Source organism: Muscardinus avellanarius (genome assembly GCF_963383645.1).
Source record: "Muscardinus avellanarius genome assembly, chromosome: 5".
NCBI lineage: Eukaryota > Metazoa > Chordata > Mammalia > Rodentia > Gliridae > Muscardinus > Muscardinus avellanarius.
Genome location: NC_137790.1, coordinates 72,918,391 through 72,931,591, shown reverse-complemented (window position 1 = coordinate 72,931,591; position 13,201 = coordinate 72,918,391). Strand labels below are relative to the sequence as shown.

Sequence of the window (13,201 nt, the reverse complement as noted above, 5' to 3'; positions counted from 1 at the left end):
CCTGCACCCCATACCCCCCCACACACACCTAGTGGTTATCCCATGAGGCACACGCACACACACATGCATGTGTATCTAGTGGTTAATTATCCCATGAGGCCAGCACAGGCAAAAGCAACAACAGCTTAATGAGGCCCTGTTCACTTGCTGCCGCAGAGTGTCTGCAGTGAATGAAACCTGTCATTACTTACTAACGAAGTCCTTTCCATAGGATGGGGTTCATCCTGTGTTAGTGCCTCTGCCTCCACGGGCCATAGGAAGAGGCTCAGTCTATTTGATCACTGTTTCAATAGAGCAGAGATGAACAGCAGTTCTCTGTGCCATTCTTATGCCTGGGTACGGGTCCTCTTGTAACTAGATTCATTCCCAGGTGTCTGTAAGCATCCTTTTATCAGATTTGACAAATGCCTCCTCTCCACTCTTAACCCAAGCTTCTGCACAGGGGCTTTAGCAGCCATTAAGGTCTGGTGCATAGATTCCTGTCTTTGGGCAGATGATGTGAGTGTGTCTTTGTCTTTCACTCACAGGCCCAGTTTGCTGAAATTTCCATTGCTTAAGACCCCATCTCAAACCTAGCTCCCCCTCGCTGTCATCCAGTTCTGTGCTTAGTGAATGACAGGTGAACAGTGAGGCACACTGAGCTTAGCAAAGCCATTCGGACCCCTATTGGGTTACTGCACATCTTTTTACCTGGATTTGCACTTTCTGCTGCTATTGGCCTCCTTACTGCAGGAGGAGTCAGATTACAGCAGTGGTAGAGGCCGGGAGGATTAGTGCAGTGATGCTGTAGCAGCAAGTTGATAATTACCTTGGGAGTATTTCTCGAACTCCACTCTGGCCTCTCTTTCCCTGTCCAACCAGCCCCTCATATTCTCTCTGCTAGTCTCCTGGATCTGATTCCTGTTCTTTTTAAAGGTAATTTATGTACAGTAATTTATATATTCACCTTGAGGGTTTGACAAACACATATAGGTGGGTGACCATCAACACAATCGAGATATAAAAGTCTCACCACCCCGAAAGATTTCCTCGTGCCGCCCCTTTCTAGGCAACCCGTCCCTGGCCCCTGGCAACCACCGATCTATTTCCAGTCCCTATAATTTTGCTTTTCTCGGGATGCAACGTAAATGGAGTCATGTGGTATATCTTTTGAGTCTGGTTTCTTTCATTTAGACATAAAATATTTGAGATTGATTCCTGTCATTGTGTGTATCAGTAGTCTGGTCCTTTTTATAGCTGAGCAGTACATGCACAAATTTTTGTGTCAGCGTAACTTTTTATTTGAGTAAACCCCTAAAAACGAGGTTGCTGGGTCTCATGGCAAGTGCATACTTTTTTATGAGAAATTGCCAAACTGTTTTTGAGAGTGGCTGTACCACTTTTCATTCCTACCAGCAAGGTATAGGAGTTGTAATTGTTATCCAGTCTCACCAGGATTTGGTACTACAGTTTCTTTTTCTTTTTCTTTTTAATTTAACTTAAGCTATTCTAACAGTGCCTAGTAGTATCTCTCTTTTTTTTAATTTGCATTTCCTTGATGGCTAATGATGCCAAACATCTTTCTGGGTGCTTCTTTGTCATCCTTATATCTTCTTTGATGAACCATCTATTCAAATCATTTTGCCTTTTTTTTTTTTTGTGGTTCTGGGGGTGGAACCCAGAGGCTTTCTACCTCCAGGCTATACTCCCAGACCTTTTTTCTATTTTATTTGGAAACAGGGTCTCACTAAGTTGCTGAGAGCCTCACTAAGTAGCTGAGGCTGGCTTCGAACCTGTGCGATCCTCCTGTCTCAGCCTCCCAAGCGCGGGGATTACAAGCGTGCGCCACCATGCCCAGCATCATTTTGCTTTTTTAAAAAATGGTGTGTTTATTTTGTGATTGTTGAATTTTGAGAGTTATTTATGAGTTCTAAGTACAACTCTTGTCAGATATGCTATTTGAAAATAATTTTTCCTATTCTGTGGCTTGTCACTTCATTATCTAAATACTGCATTTTATTTATTTATTTATTTATTTATTTATTTATTGCGGGTCTGGGGGTGGAACCCAGGGGCATTTGACCTCTGAGCTACACCCCTGCCCTATTTTTTATTCTTTATTTTGAAAGGGTCTCACTAAGTTGCAGAGGGCCTCACTAAGTAGCTGAAGCTTTCCACAAACCATGATCCTCAGGTCTCAGCACCACCATGCCCGGCTTAAATAGTGTATTTTAAAGAGTAGATATTCTAAATCTTTTTGGGGGGGAAGTGGTTCTGGGGTTCCTGGAAGTCCTTCCACCTCCAGGCTACACTCCCAGACCTTCTTTTATATTTTTTTATTTGGAAACAGGGTCTCTTAAGCCAGTGTGGCTGGCTTCGAACCTGCACGATCCTCCTGTCTCTGCCTCCCAAGCGCGGGGATTCCAAGCGTGCGCTACCATGCCCGGCCTTCTAAATCTTGATGAAGTCCAATTTCTCTTTTTTCTTATATGAATCATATTTTACTATGATATATGAGAAATATGTGCCTAACCCAAAGTCCTATGTATTTTCTGAGATCATATAGTTATAGGTTTTACATTTAGGCCTATGAGCCATTTTGGTTTAATTCTGTGAATGTGCCTGGTCCATGAAGTGAGAGAGACTTCTTCTTTCCCATTTCAAAGTTTATTTCTGCTGAAGAAAGTGCTGAGGCTCCCACACGCCTCTAGGATGTGTGAGCTCAGATGACCAGCTCCCCCGACTCTGCAGGCTACTGTTGCTGACGTCTAACTCCCACCCCAGAATTCCAAAACATCATCCTATATAAACAGGAACCTGGTGGCATGGGAAGAAGATCTCAGCCCTACAAGAACTTTTTGTTCTTTTGGCTGGTGGAAGACCTGGTGAGGGTCAGAGCTGTGTCAGCCTCAGAGATGTGTTGAGGAAAGCCTTCAGGTAGAGTGTGGACCTGAGCTGAGGACAGAATTTTTAGGTTCCAGAGACAAAGAGGCCCCTGGAGAAGAATGTGGGAGTTTCTGCCAGGCCTCTGCTAGGTGGGCACTGTCCCAGGGGAATGCTCTGTGGGATCCAAATTGACAAGTGCTTCACTGACTGTGGGACTGGGGACAACAGGCTTCTCAAAGGCTGGAAGGGCCACAGTGGAAGGTGTGGATGTGACCGGGGTTGGTCCTCTGGGGTTAGGACCAAAAACCAGGTCATGGAGGGGTGCCGCTCAAAGCCAGGAGGCCTAACCTTATTCAAGTGGCTTCTGTTCCAGGAGCAAGACCAGGATCAGCCAGGTACCAGGAGCTTCACTCGCCCAGAGACATCTTAACTAAGCTTCAGCTTAGTAGGCTCTGAAAGCAATGTAAACTTACTTGTGTGGGTTTTGTTTTCCCTTATTTTTTCAGTAAACATTCCTTTTAAAAGGAACCCAGTGTCATCTCTGCTGATCAGGACTAGGGTGTTTTTCCACACACGCATTTCAGTTGGCATGGACAGAGGGATCCCCAAGGAGCTCGGGGGATGGCAGATGTGGGTGTGGGGACCTTCGTGCTGGAGCAGAGAAGAAGTAGAAGCCAGGGGAAGAAGGAGTTGAGCCCCGCTAGGGACATTGGTCCCCACTAGCCAGGCAACTTGTTATTCCTTTATTTCCCAGTGCTGAGGAGTGATGGGAGCTGGTCTCTGGGGAGCAACAGGCCCTGGCTTCTCTGTGGAGAGGCAGGACTTGGAGCTGCTCTGGACACCGTCACTCTTTCAGACATGAAATGCCCCCGCCCTGGTGGAGCCTTCCCTCTGGCACCCCTGCTGCCTCCAGCAGACCTTTAAACGTTCAATACTGTGAACATGTCCAGTATGATTATTCTGTAATTCTCTGTCCTTTGGGTCCATACCCATTCACAAACCAGCCAACCTTTGGGCTTTTAGGACATCAGAAAGCTTGAACGATTATGTGTGGCTACTCCCAGTGTTCAGCAGAATGTGAGCTCTGCTAGAAGCTAGGTGTTTATTTGCTGAGATGTGGGCTGGGGGCCCCATGCTTTGGGGCCAGGAGGGTTGGGGTTGGGCTCAGTACCCCATGGCTGCTCCAAGCCTGAACTTGGTGTGCTTGTCTCTCCTTCTGCAGCTTGTCTCCAATGTCCTCATTTTCTCCTGCACCAACATCGTGGGCGTCTGCACCCACTACCCAGCTGAGGTCTCCCAGAGACAGGCCTTCCAGGAGACCCGGGAGTGCATCCAGGCACGGCTCCACTCGCAGCGGGAGAACCAGCAGCAGGTGAGTGAGGCCTCCTGCCCTGCCCTGGCCCAGGGCAGAGAAGACAGAGCCAAGGCAGGCCTTAACTGGGCTACTGAGCCAGGCTCCACCCCACCTCAGGGTGGGGCCTGTCTACTGGGGACGCTTCCTCTGAGGGAGCCTAGCATTCCTGACCCTGCAGGAAGCCTCTAGGTCCTTCCTGTCCTGCCATAGCCTCTAGACGCAGCAGCCCTGTGGTTTGCACACAGACCAAGCATGTTTGCACACAAGCCAAAGCAAGATGAGCTTCCCAGGAATTGGAGGGGTGAGAGCAGTCAGCATTTTCAGCTGCAATTTAGGTGTTCTCCAGGGGAGCAGAGAGGAGGAGAGGGGACAGGCACTGTCAGCCCTCTGACACTTCTCACCTAGCTCTTCCTCTGTGGCCAGTTCTGGGTGTGGTTGGTTCAGAGAAAAAAGGCAGTCCTATCTCTCTTCCTAGACTGTTCTGAGCCAGGGAGACAGGCCATGCATGGGGCCACAGTGTTGGGCCAGGCTTCCCCCAGTGGGTCCTGTAAGGTCATTGTCCGGGTTTTAGCTGTTCTCATTTTGAGGGGTGGTCCTGTTTGGGGTTCGGGTCTGGGTCACCACTGTCTCTTATATGTGGATCAGTAGAGGTCTGGTAACCCTACCGTACATGCCCAAACTTATTGGCTAACTGTCTCTCTCTCTCTCTTTTTTTTTTTTTTTTTCTTTTTTGTGGTATTGGGGATGGAACCCATGGGCATTCTATCTATGAGCCACACCCCCAGCCCTATTTTTTTATTCTGTGTGTGTGTGTGTGTGTGTGTGTGTGTGTGTGTGTGTGTGTTACTGAGGGTGGAACCCAGGGACTTTTTTTTTTTTTTTTTTTTTTTTACCTCTAGGCTATACTCCCAAAACTATTTTATACTTTATTTGGAAAAAGGGTCTCGCTAAGTTGCTGAGAGCCTCACTAAGTAGCTGAGGCTGGCTTTGAACCTGTGGGGATTATCCTGTCTCAGCCTCCCAAGCACTAGGATTACGAGCATGTACCACCACACCTGGCACTGTCTCCTTTAAAAAAAAAAAAGTACTCAGTGCCCCCTGGGTGCTTCCACTGTCCCCTTATTTTTTATTCAATGATCCTCATTTGTACCTGAGGCTACTGCTAACCCTCTGGGTCATTCCAGCACCCCTGGGGTTAATATTCTCAACTTTGGGAATCTATAGTTTCCCCACAGGAGGTCAGGGCTGGGGTGTGGATCTGTGGGTCTCCCACTGCAGAGACTAAGCAAGGTCACCGCAGACCAGAGGTCCTCCCTGCACAGATCCTCAGCAGACACCGGTAGACCCCTGCAGGTGTCAGTAGGGAAGGTATGTCTTTGAGTGAGGGGACAGGAAGAAAGTGGTGTGTGCGTCATGGTCACCCCAGGTACAGAGCAGCTTTGCCGACGTAGGCGTCTCTCTCCATCTGGATGCATGCTGGGTGATTATGGTGATGTGGCTGGTGGCATCCAGGTAGCCAGGTAAGGGACGAAGCACCACAGTGTCTCCTGGTCCTCCTCAGGCCTTGACTGTCCCTGCTTCCCTTCCATACTGCCTCTGTGGCCACCATGCCCAAGGCCTGACTGTCCCCATCTACTCTTTGGCCCTTTCTGGGCTCCTGGCTCAGCCTCATGAAGGCAGCCTTGCTCAGCTATGTCCTTCCACCGCCCTTCATTGACAAGGTAGCCTTGCCTTTGTTACACTGTACCCTGTTCACCCCTCAGCCAGCAGCCAGTGAAAGTAGTTCTCATCTCACCCCTGTTCCAGGCCCAGCACCTCTCCCCAGGGAAATCGATACCTCCCTTCCCTTCCACCTTAGGGAGCATTCCTCTTTTTTCTGGGTCACTCATTCCTCATCCCTTCTCCAGGGTAATTACTATTTACAGCTCATCATAGTTTCCTTGCTCTGGCCCTGGCCAGGGATTTGGGGGAGAAAATATTTTTGTGATACTAGGTTCAGGCCATGGCACTGGGGAGAGGCAGCTTGCTTCTTGGGATGGGCCCTTCTCCTCAGCCAGCCAGAGCCAGCAGGCCACGCAGAAGAGCTTTCAGGTGCCGCACAGCGAGGGGACTCGGAATGTGCCCCGGCTTCCCCAGGCCCACGCCACCCAGCCTCAGCCCAGAAGCAGTTATAAATTCAGGAAGGTCTCTCAAGAACACGAGCAGTTTATAGCACACTTTCTCCCAGTCATCCTCTGGCACAGCTTGTTCTTTAGTTGGTGTATCTTTCACCATAACTATTTACTGAGGGTTCAATAAATGTGAGATGGCTTTGATGGCCATGTTTACCAATGCCTGGGGAGACTGCAGAGCCGTATCCCTCACTCAATTACCGTTTCATGTGTATCAAGCCCTGAGCTGTGGCACTGGGTAAAACACAGCTCCTGTCCCCAAGGAGGCCTCTCCCTGCACGCACCTAAAGGAGGCACGGTTGACAGGCCATTGGGGTGCAGGGCAATCGGGGACTCTATACAGAGGAAGGCCCAGAGTGGGGCGGGGTGCTGGCAGCTGAGGCCTGCTCCTCCTAGGAGGGAGGGGATGGGAAGGAGGGCCTGGAGCAGCATGTGAGGGGTGGATTCCAGCTGAGGGACTGTGCACAAAGCAAGTAAAGCTGGGGAACTCCCCATGGTTTGCTCTATCTGGAGTGGGGTATGTTTCAATCCAGGGGTTCTGGGAAAGAGATGGAGGGATAGGGAAGAGCCAGACTGTTTAAGCCTCTGGCCCAGGCTGGAGCTTGAGCTGATTCTGGAATCTTCAGGAGACACAGGGAGATATGGTCTGGTGTGCGTTGCAGGAAGAGGCACCTGCATGCTGGTGGCATGGAGGATGATCAGAGGTGGCAAGTTTGGAGATGGGGAGGTTCAGAGGCTGCCCCAGGTGTCCAGGCTGGACCTGCAGGTGGCTGGGCCTGGGAGAGGCTGAGGTCAGGATGGCGGTGAGGGCACTTCTGCAAGAGAGTTGCAGGCAGGCTGGGGTTGGTCTGTGTGGGCCAGGAAGAGGACAAGGCACAGAATGAGGTGGGAACAGGGCGAGTGTGGTGGTGGAAAGTAAGGGCAAGTGGGGCTACATGTCCAGGAAAATACATAATTGATGTGGTAGCGTGAACAGGAGAGTGATGTGGTGGGGATAGTGTTTGGAAGAACTGGGGCTGCATGGCCAGGGCAGGACCCCAGGAATGGGTGAGGACTGAACAGGGGGAGTGGAGGGGCACAGGGTTGAAGGAACAACTACGACAGCTGCTCCTGCCTAGGTCAGCGGATGATCAGCGCCAGACATGGGCTCAGCCTGGGCACAGGGAGAGGAGTGTCAGAGTAAGTTCTGGAAAGTGAATGCAGTTTACATGGGCAGTGTGTTGACCGTGGTGCAGGAGAATGCAGGTGTCATGGGCATTCTCCTACTAGGGGAATGGCAAGGCAGGAAGGCCAGTCTGGTTGGGGGTGTGATGTCAGGGTGGTGGCAAAACATCCAGGTAGACGTTGGAGACCCGGACGGGAGCCGGGGTGGAGAGGTGGTGCTGGGGCTGACGGGTGGAGCTGATGTGCACCCAGAGGGCAAGCACGACCAAAAGAGGTGGGACACGCTGTCACCAAAGGAAGGAGAGGAACCAGGAAGGACACAGCTGCAGGAGGAGAGTCAGGCTGCCTGGCAGGATGACTCCCTCACTGAGGATGGAGTGAAGGCCGGAGGCAGCCAGAATGGAGGCTAGAGAGAAGAGTTGGGCAGGTGAGCCTGGCAGGGAGCGTGCAGTGCTGCAGTTGAGGCCACCATGCCCAGTGGCGGCTGCATATCCTGGAGCAGGGCAGCCCCGGCCCTGAGAGAGCTTGCGAGGGGTAAAGTGCCGACTCTGTCACCAGCTGGCGTGACCTGCTTCTCTCCCACCTGTCTTTGCTGGTTCCTTTTCTCTTGCTTCCTCAAAGTCAACTTGTTTCCCCTGTCTCCTGGACCACTGTTCCCCAGGGGGAGTTGGAGCACACCCTTCTGGTGTCCATGAAGCCTCTGATCATGCCAGGCATCCCTGCTCAGTAGCTACATAGCTAGCACCCAGCGCCTCCCCCCCCCCAGAGGCCCCACAGCATCCCAGACCTCCAAGAGACTGGACCACTGAGGAGGAACGTGGCCTGTCTACAGGCACATAGTTATAACTCCTGGCTCCCAGAATGATACCCAGAATATGGTAGGTGCTCAATAGATGTTTGATGGCTGACTGAATGAATCTCATTTAAAGCAGTCAGTATCCCCATTCCTTTTACGAGGAGGAACCTCCTGGCTCAGAGAAGTTCAGTAGTTTTCCCAAAGACACACAGAGTCCCTGGCTATATCCATATTTGTCCTAACCCAGAGTGCTCAGATGTCAGCTCGGCAAGAGTGCCCTTCCCAGGAAAACCTGGTGACAAGTGAGGGCTTGGACCAGGAGGTACCCAGGGAGATGGGGCAGAGAGCCCTGGGAGCTATGACATTCCTTCCCCATACACACAGGTGCTAGAGCTTGTGGTTTTCGCGGGCCCCACAGGTAGGGGCACAGGTGTGGAGACGGGATTGCCAGGCAGTTGGAAAGAGTAGTAACGAACTCATCTGCTTCCCTCCCAGGAGCGCCTCTTGCTCTCTGTCCTTCCCCGTCATGTCGCCATGGAGATGAAAGCAGACATCAATGCCAAGCAGGAGGATATGATGTTCCACAAGATCTACATCCAGAAACACGACAACGTGAGGTACGGGTGAGGCGGGATAGGGACTGGGACCGGTGGGAGACTGGACCCCAGAGGAGGCTTCCCCACTTCTTTCCTCTAAGGGGCACAGCTAGCAGGGTGGCCTGGTGGCTATGGAGTGTGTCTTTCCTGGAGCAGGCCAGCCCCACCCCTCTGTCTGTTAGGTGAATTGTCCTTGTGCCCCATTTAGCTTCTTTTGGAGGCTGAACAGGGCAGTGAGGCTGCAGGAGAACATAAGAAAGGGGGGGGAGAAAGGACAAAGCAGCGCCGGCTGTTGACAGGGGTGACGGAAAGCTCAGGCTGGGGACCCCGGTACCCCCCATCACAGTCCTCATCAGCACCTGGCAGCTTGTATGCCTGTTCAGTCCACGCCCCCTTCCAGGGCACTAGAAGAGCATAACCACCATACCACAGACCCTCCTAATGTCCCTGTAGGGTTATCCTAAAGCCCAGGGCTACCCACTCAGCCTTCCCAGCTTTGGCCAAGACCCTGGCTCTGACTCTGTAGCCAGGAGTAGTAGATCCAGGGCACACCCCAGCCAGCCCATTCCAAAGCCCATGCTCCCTTCGCTGTGCATCCGCTGCCTCCCTAGACAGAAGCTGATGACAGCGGGGACGCGCAAGCAGATGTAGATTAATAGAGTGCAAAATCTGCTTATGAGTTCCACAGGGACATGAAGCGATGCAGTGGCCTTCATCCAGCATGGCTCCTGGAGAGCCCGGGAATCCTCCCATATGCCCAGAAAAAGAGCCGCCTTATGTGCTCGGAGAGAGTTGCTTTCTCCCTGGGCAAGTTCTCCTAAGACCTGAGTTCTCTAAGGTCACTGTAAAGAGAACCCTTTGAAGGCCTGGGCTGCATTGTCAATAAAGGGAGCTGATGGGTCACGCAAATTGTTACATGTGTACACAGCACACACACCGAGGGTGAGGCTGCCGGTGGCAGGGCCAGGGGAGAGCTGTTTCTTTCACGCAGAACAAACAGAGTTGCCTGGTCTCCAAGTGCGCCCTGGGATCCAAGACTCTCGATTCTGGGTTTGTGTCATTCACCGGTCTCTCAAAACTGAGAGGCTAAGGCTTTGGGAAGAAAATGTCATTGTACAACACATTTGTGCTCAATTTTCAGGGATTCTGACCCCCATAACCCCACACCCACCCCAAGCCCCAGTGTCGGGCAGCTGCAGCCGGGATCTCCAGGAAAAAGCCGAACCTCTGTGACCAGGAGGCGTCCTGAGGCAGCCAAGCCCAGAGAGGGCAGGGGAGCTGGTGGCGGCTTGGCTGCTGGGTGTGAGCCCCTCAGGCGTTGTGCCCCCATGCTGCCCTGCCCTCCTGTGGTGGACAGGTCACTCAGCCTCCGGGCGTGCTGTCCCTGGCTGCTGCCTGGAGGTCTGTTACATATTCACGTAGGGGGTTAGCATTCTTATCCCATTTACAGATGAGAAAACTAGAAATGTAGAACTCATTCAAAAATGCCATAGCTGGTTAAGTGGGAGAAATGCTCCCAGAAACCTAATTTCAGAGTTTTTGTCTAGCCTGTTTCCTGGACCGATGTGTTTATATAGCCAGGAAAGGGAATTTAGGTGAGGACTCTAGGAAGGTGGGTTAGGGAGCCAAGAAGAAGCTCATAAAAGAAGGAGGTGTGTGTGTATATATGTGTGTGTGTATATGTGTGTGTGTGTGTGTGTGTGTGTGTGTGTGTGGTGTGTATGTGTATGTGTGTAGGGGACACATACTGAGGAGCCACTAGGGCTATCCTAAAATCCCGGATCCCCATGGAACATATAAGGAACCAATCTTCCCTATTAGGACAAAGCCCAGAGACTCAAGTTCCAGATGGGAAGGGGTAACCCAAAAGTAGCCCCAGTACATAACCTGCTGAGCACCTAAGATCTCCCTCTTCTGGTATTTTCTTTCTTAGTCCTGTCTTCTCACACACACACACCAGCTGGCCTGGTGTTTTCCTCAGCAAAGCCTGCCACAGCATTCATTTGAATATACACTGAGGAGATCTGGAAAATGTGCCGCTCACAAACAGCCTGGCACTTAAGGGGCAAGTTCTCGCCAGGGCTCAGCCACCACCTCTGGCTCTCCTGGACACCTCCATGTCTTACAGGGCAGCAGCATCCTTCTTCCTGTCGCATTGCTGCTGGCTCTCAGGCCCCTAGCCCTCAAGCAAGGGGGTTTGGCCAGAGGGCTGACTCAGGCTCCTTTCATAGGGATGACCCCAAGGAATGGCCCAGCTCTGGGCGGCACCTCCTCCCCTCCCCCCTCCTCCAGTGGCAGGGACTTTGGGTGGATAAAAGGACAAGGCGCCTAATCACACACCAGCCTGAGCACTCACATGGCAAGAGTCAGGCCCAGTCACAGCGGAGGTATTTCTGTCTAGGACTTGCAGGATTAGTGACAGCAATCAGGAGAGATGAAAGGAGAGAAAAACCAAGAGGCTGTGATTTTCATGGGGACAGAACTCTGATTCATGGGGAGAGGTGGCTAGTACACATCAGAGGCCAAGCATGAGTGAACGTATAGAGATACCATGCTGAGGCCGCTCCCCGTGCTCTCCGCAGCTGGCGCTGGGAGCGCTGGATACAGCCCTAGGTGGACACCCAGTGCTCGATCTGGTCTCTGTTTTGGCGTTGGACTGCAGCTTGAGATTGAAGTTGAGTGGTAATAGGGGATATCATAGTTTAAAAATGTACTGTAGGGGCCGAGGATACCTCAGTAGTAGAGTGCTGGTCTAGCATGTATGAAGCCCTGAGTTTGATCCTCAACACTGCAAAAATAAAGCAAAATAAAAACAAAAATCCCCAACCACCACCACCACACACACACTTTGGGATCAGGCTCAGAAAGACAGTGGAGATAGGCCTGGGCTCTGGGGCTAAGCAACCATGTATATCATCCCAGCGCCACTGTGTCCTGGCTTTTTGACCAGGCAAGTTATAGGCATTGAGCCACTCTAAACCCGAGTTTTCTCATTATAAAATAGGCTAGCAAGAGTGCCTACTGAAGAGTTATAAAAAGTAACTAGAATAATGTGGAGAAAGTGCTCAGCACGATATCTGGTTCATAACTGTTCAATATTTGGGGGTGCAAGAATTATTATTACTGTTATTTTTGTGATATTATCACATTCATATCAACAGAGAAAGGCCTGGGATTTCCTGGCTACAGAATGGAAGGGTGATGAGTGACATTCAGTAATTCTCCCTGGAGTTATAATATTTAGAGGGTGATGACATGCTGTTCTCTAGCCCCACAGAGAGCAAGGCCACAAGAAACATAAATCAGCTCCGCAGTGGGACAGATTGGGCCTGGATCTAAGGACTGACGGCACCTCAGATTTGACCTGGGCCGGGAAGGGGGATAGAGAGGAGCCCCCACCCTCTGCGCCTTCATTATCCCCTGGCCCAGAGGAGAGTTCACAGCTGACTGTTCCCTGGCTCAGCGGCCCAGCAGGGGCCGGCCAAGAAGCTTATAGAATACTCTGGTGGCGAGCCACCTCTGGCGATGGGGTGAAGTAGGCCAGAGGCCAGGGAACCCCTGGAGCCCCGCCTGAGACCCCAGACCCGCCCCTCCTGTCTGATGTACAGTGATGGATGGACCGTGTCAGCCCCTGTCTGGGCAGTTCTGCTGGGTCTAGGGCCCTTTGGGATATGAGGCCTATCTCTTGTGAGCCTTCCTCCTCTGGCCCAAAGTACCCGCCCTCCATGCTGCCTGCAGTGCCAGGGGGAGGGACACCACCACTCCCAGGAGTGACAAGGTCTTTTGGGCCATGCTGGCAGAGGCTGCTGTGGGGGCAGGAAAGCTTCCTGGAAGCTCTGCCTAGGGAGGAGGGAACTCAACCAACCAAGTGGCCAGAGGAATAGGAATGGTGGTGCATGCTTGAATCCTAGTACTCGGGAGGCTGAGACAGGAAGATTGCGGCTCAAGGACAGCCTCAGCAAGTAGTGAGACTCATTAACTTAGTAAGACCCTGTTTCAAAATTAAAAAAGAAATAGGACTGGGGGTGTAGCTCAGAGGTAGAATGCCCTCGGGTTCAATTCCCAGTACTTCAAAAAAGGTGGGGGCTGGAGGAAGAGGCTGGCCAGAGAAGGCACCACACCACAGGACCACAGAAGAGTAGACACACACCCAGGTGCTGCTAGGTCAGCCTGGCCAAGTGGACATTACAGAGGGAGAAAGATGAGCATTCAGTGTGGATACTCGTCACTCCCTGCCTCAGGAGCTGTGGCAGCC

General features: G+C 51.7%; 1 protein-coding gene across 1 annotated transcript in view; it reads left to right on the top strand.

The window, feature by feature from the left end:
- Positions 1–13,201, top strand: part of ADCY5 (adenylate cyclase 5) — a gene marked incomplete at both ends in the record, with an annotated part of 157,862 nt that overhangs the window by 91,575 nt on the left and 53,086 nt on the right. The window contains 2 exons of the mRNA XM_080696862.1: positions 4,088–4,237; positions 8,846–8,967. Coding sequence (XP_080552988.1) covers positions 4,088–4,237; positions 8,846–8,967 — 272 coding nt within the window. The remainder of the gene's footprint in view (positions 1–4,087; positions 4,238–8,845; positions 8,968–13,201) is intronic.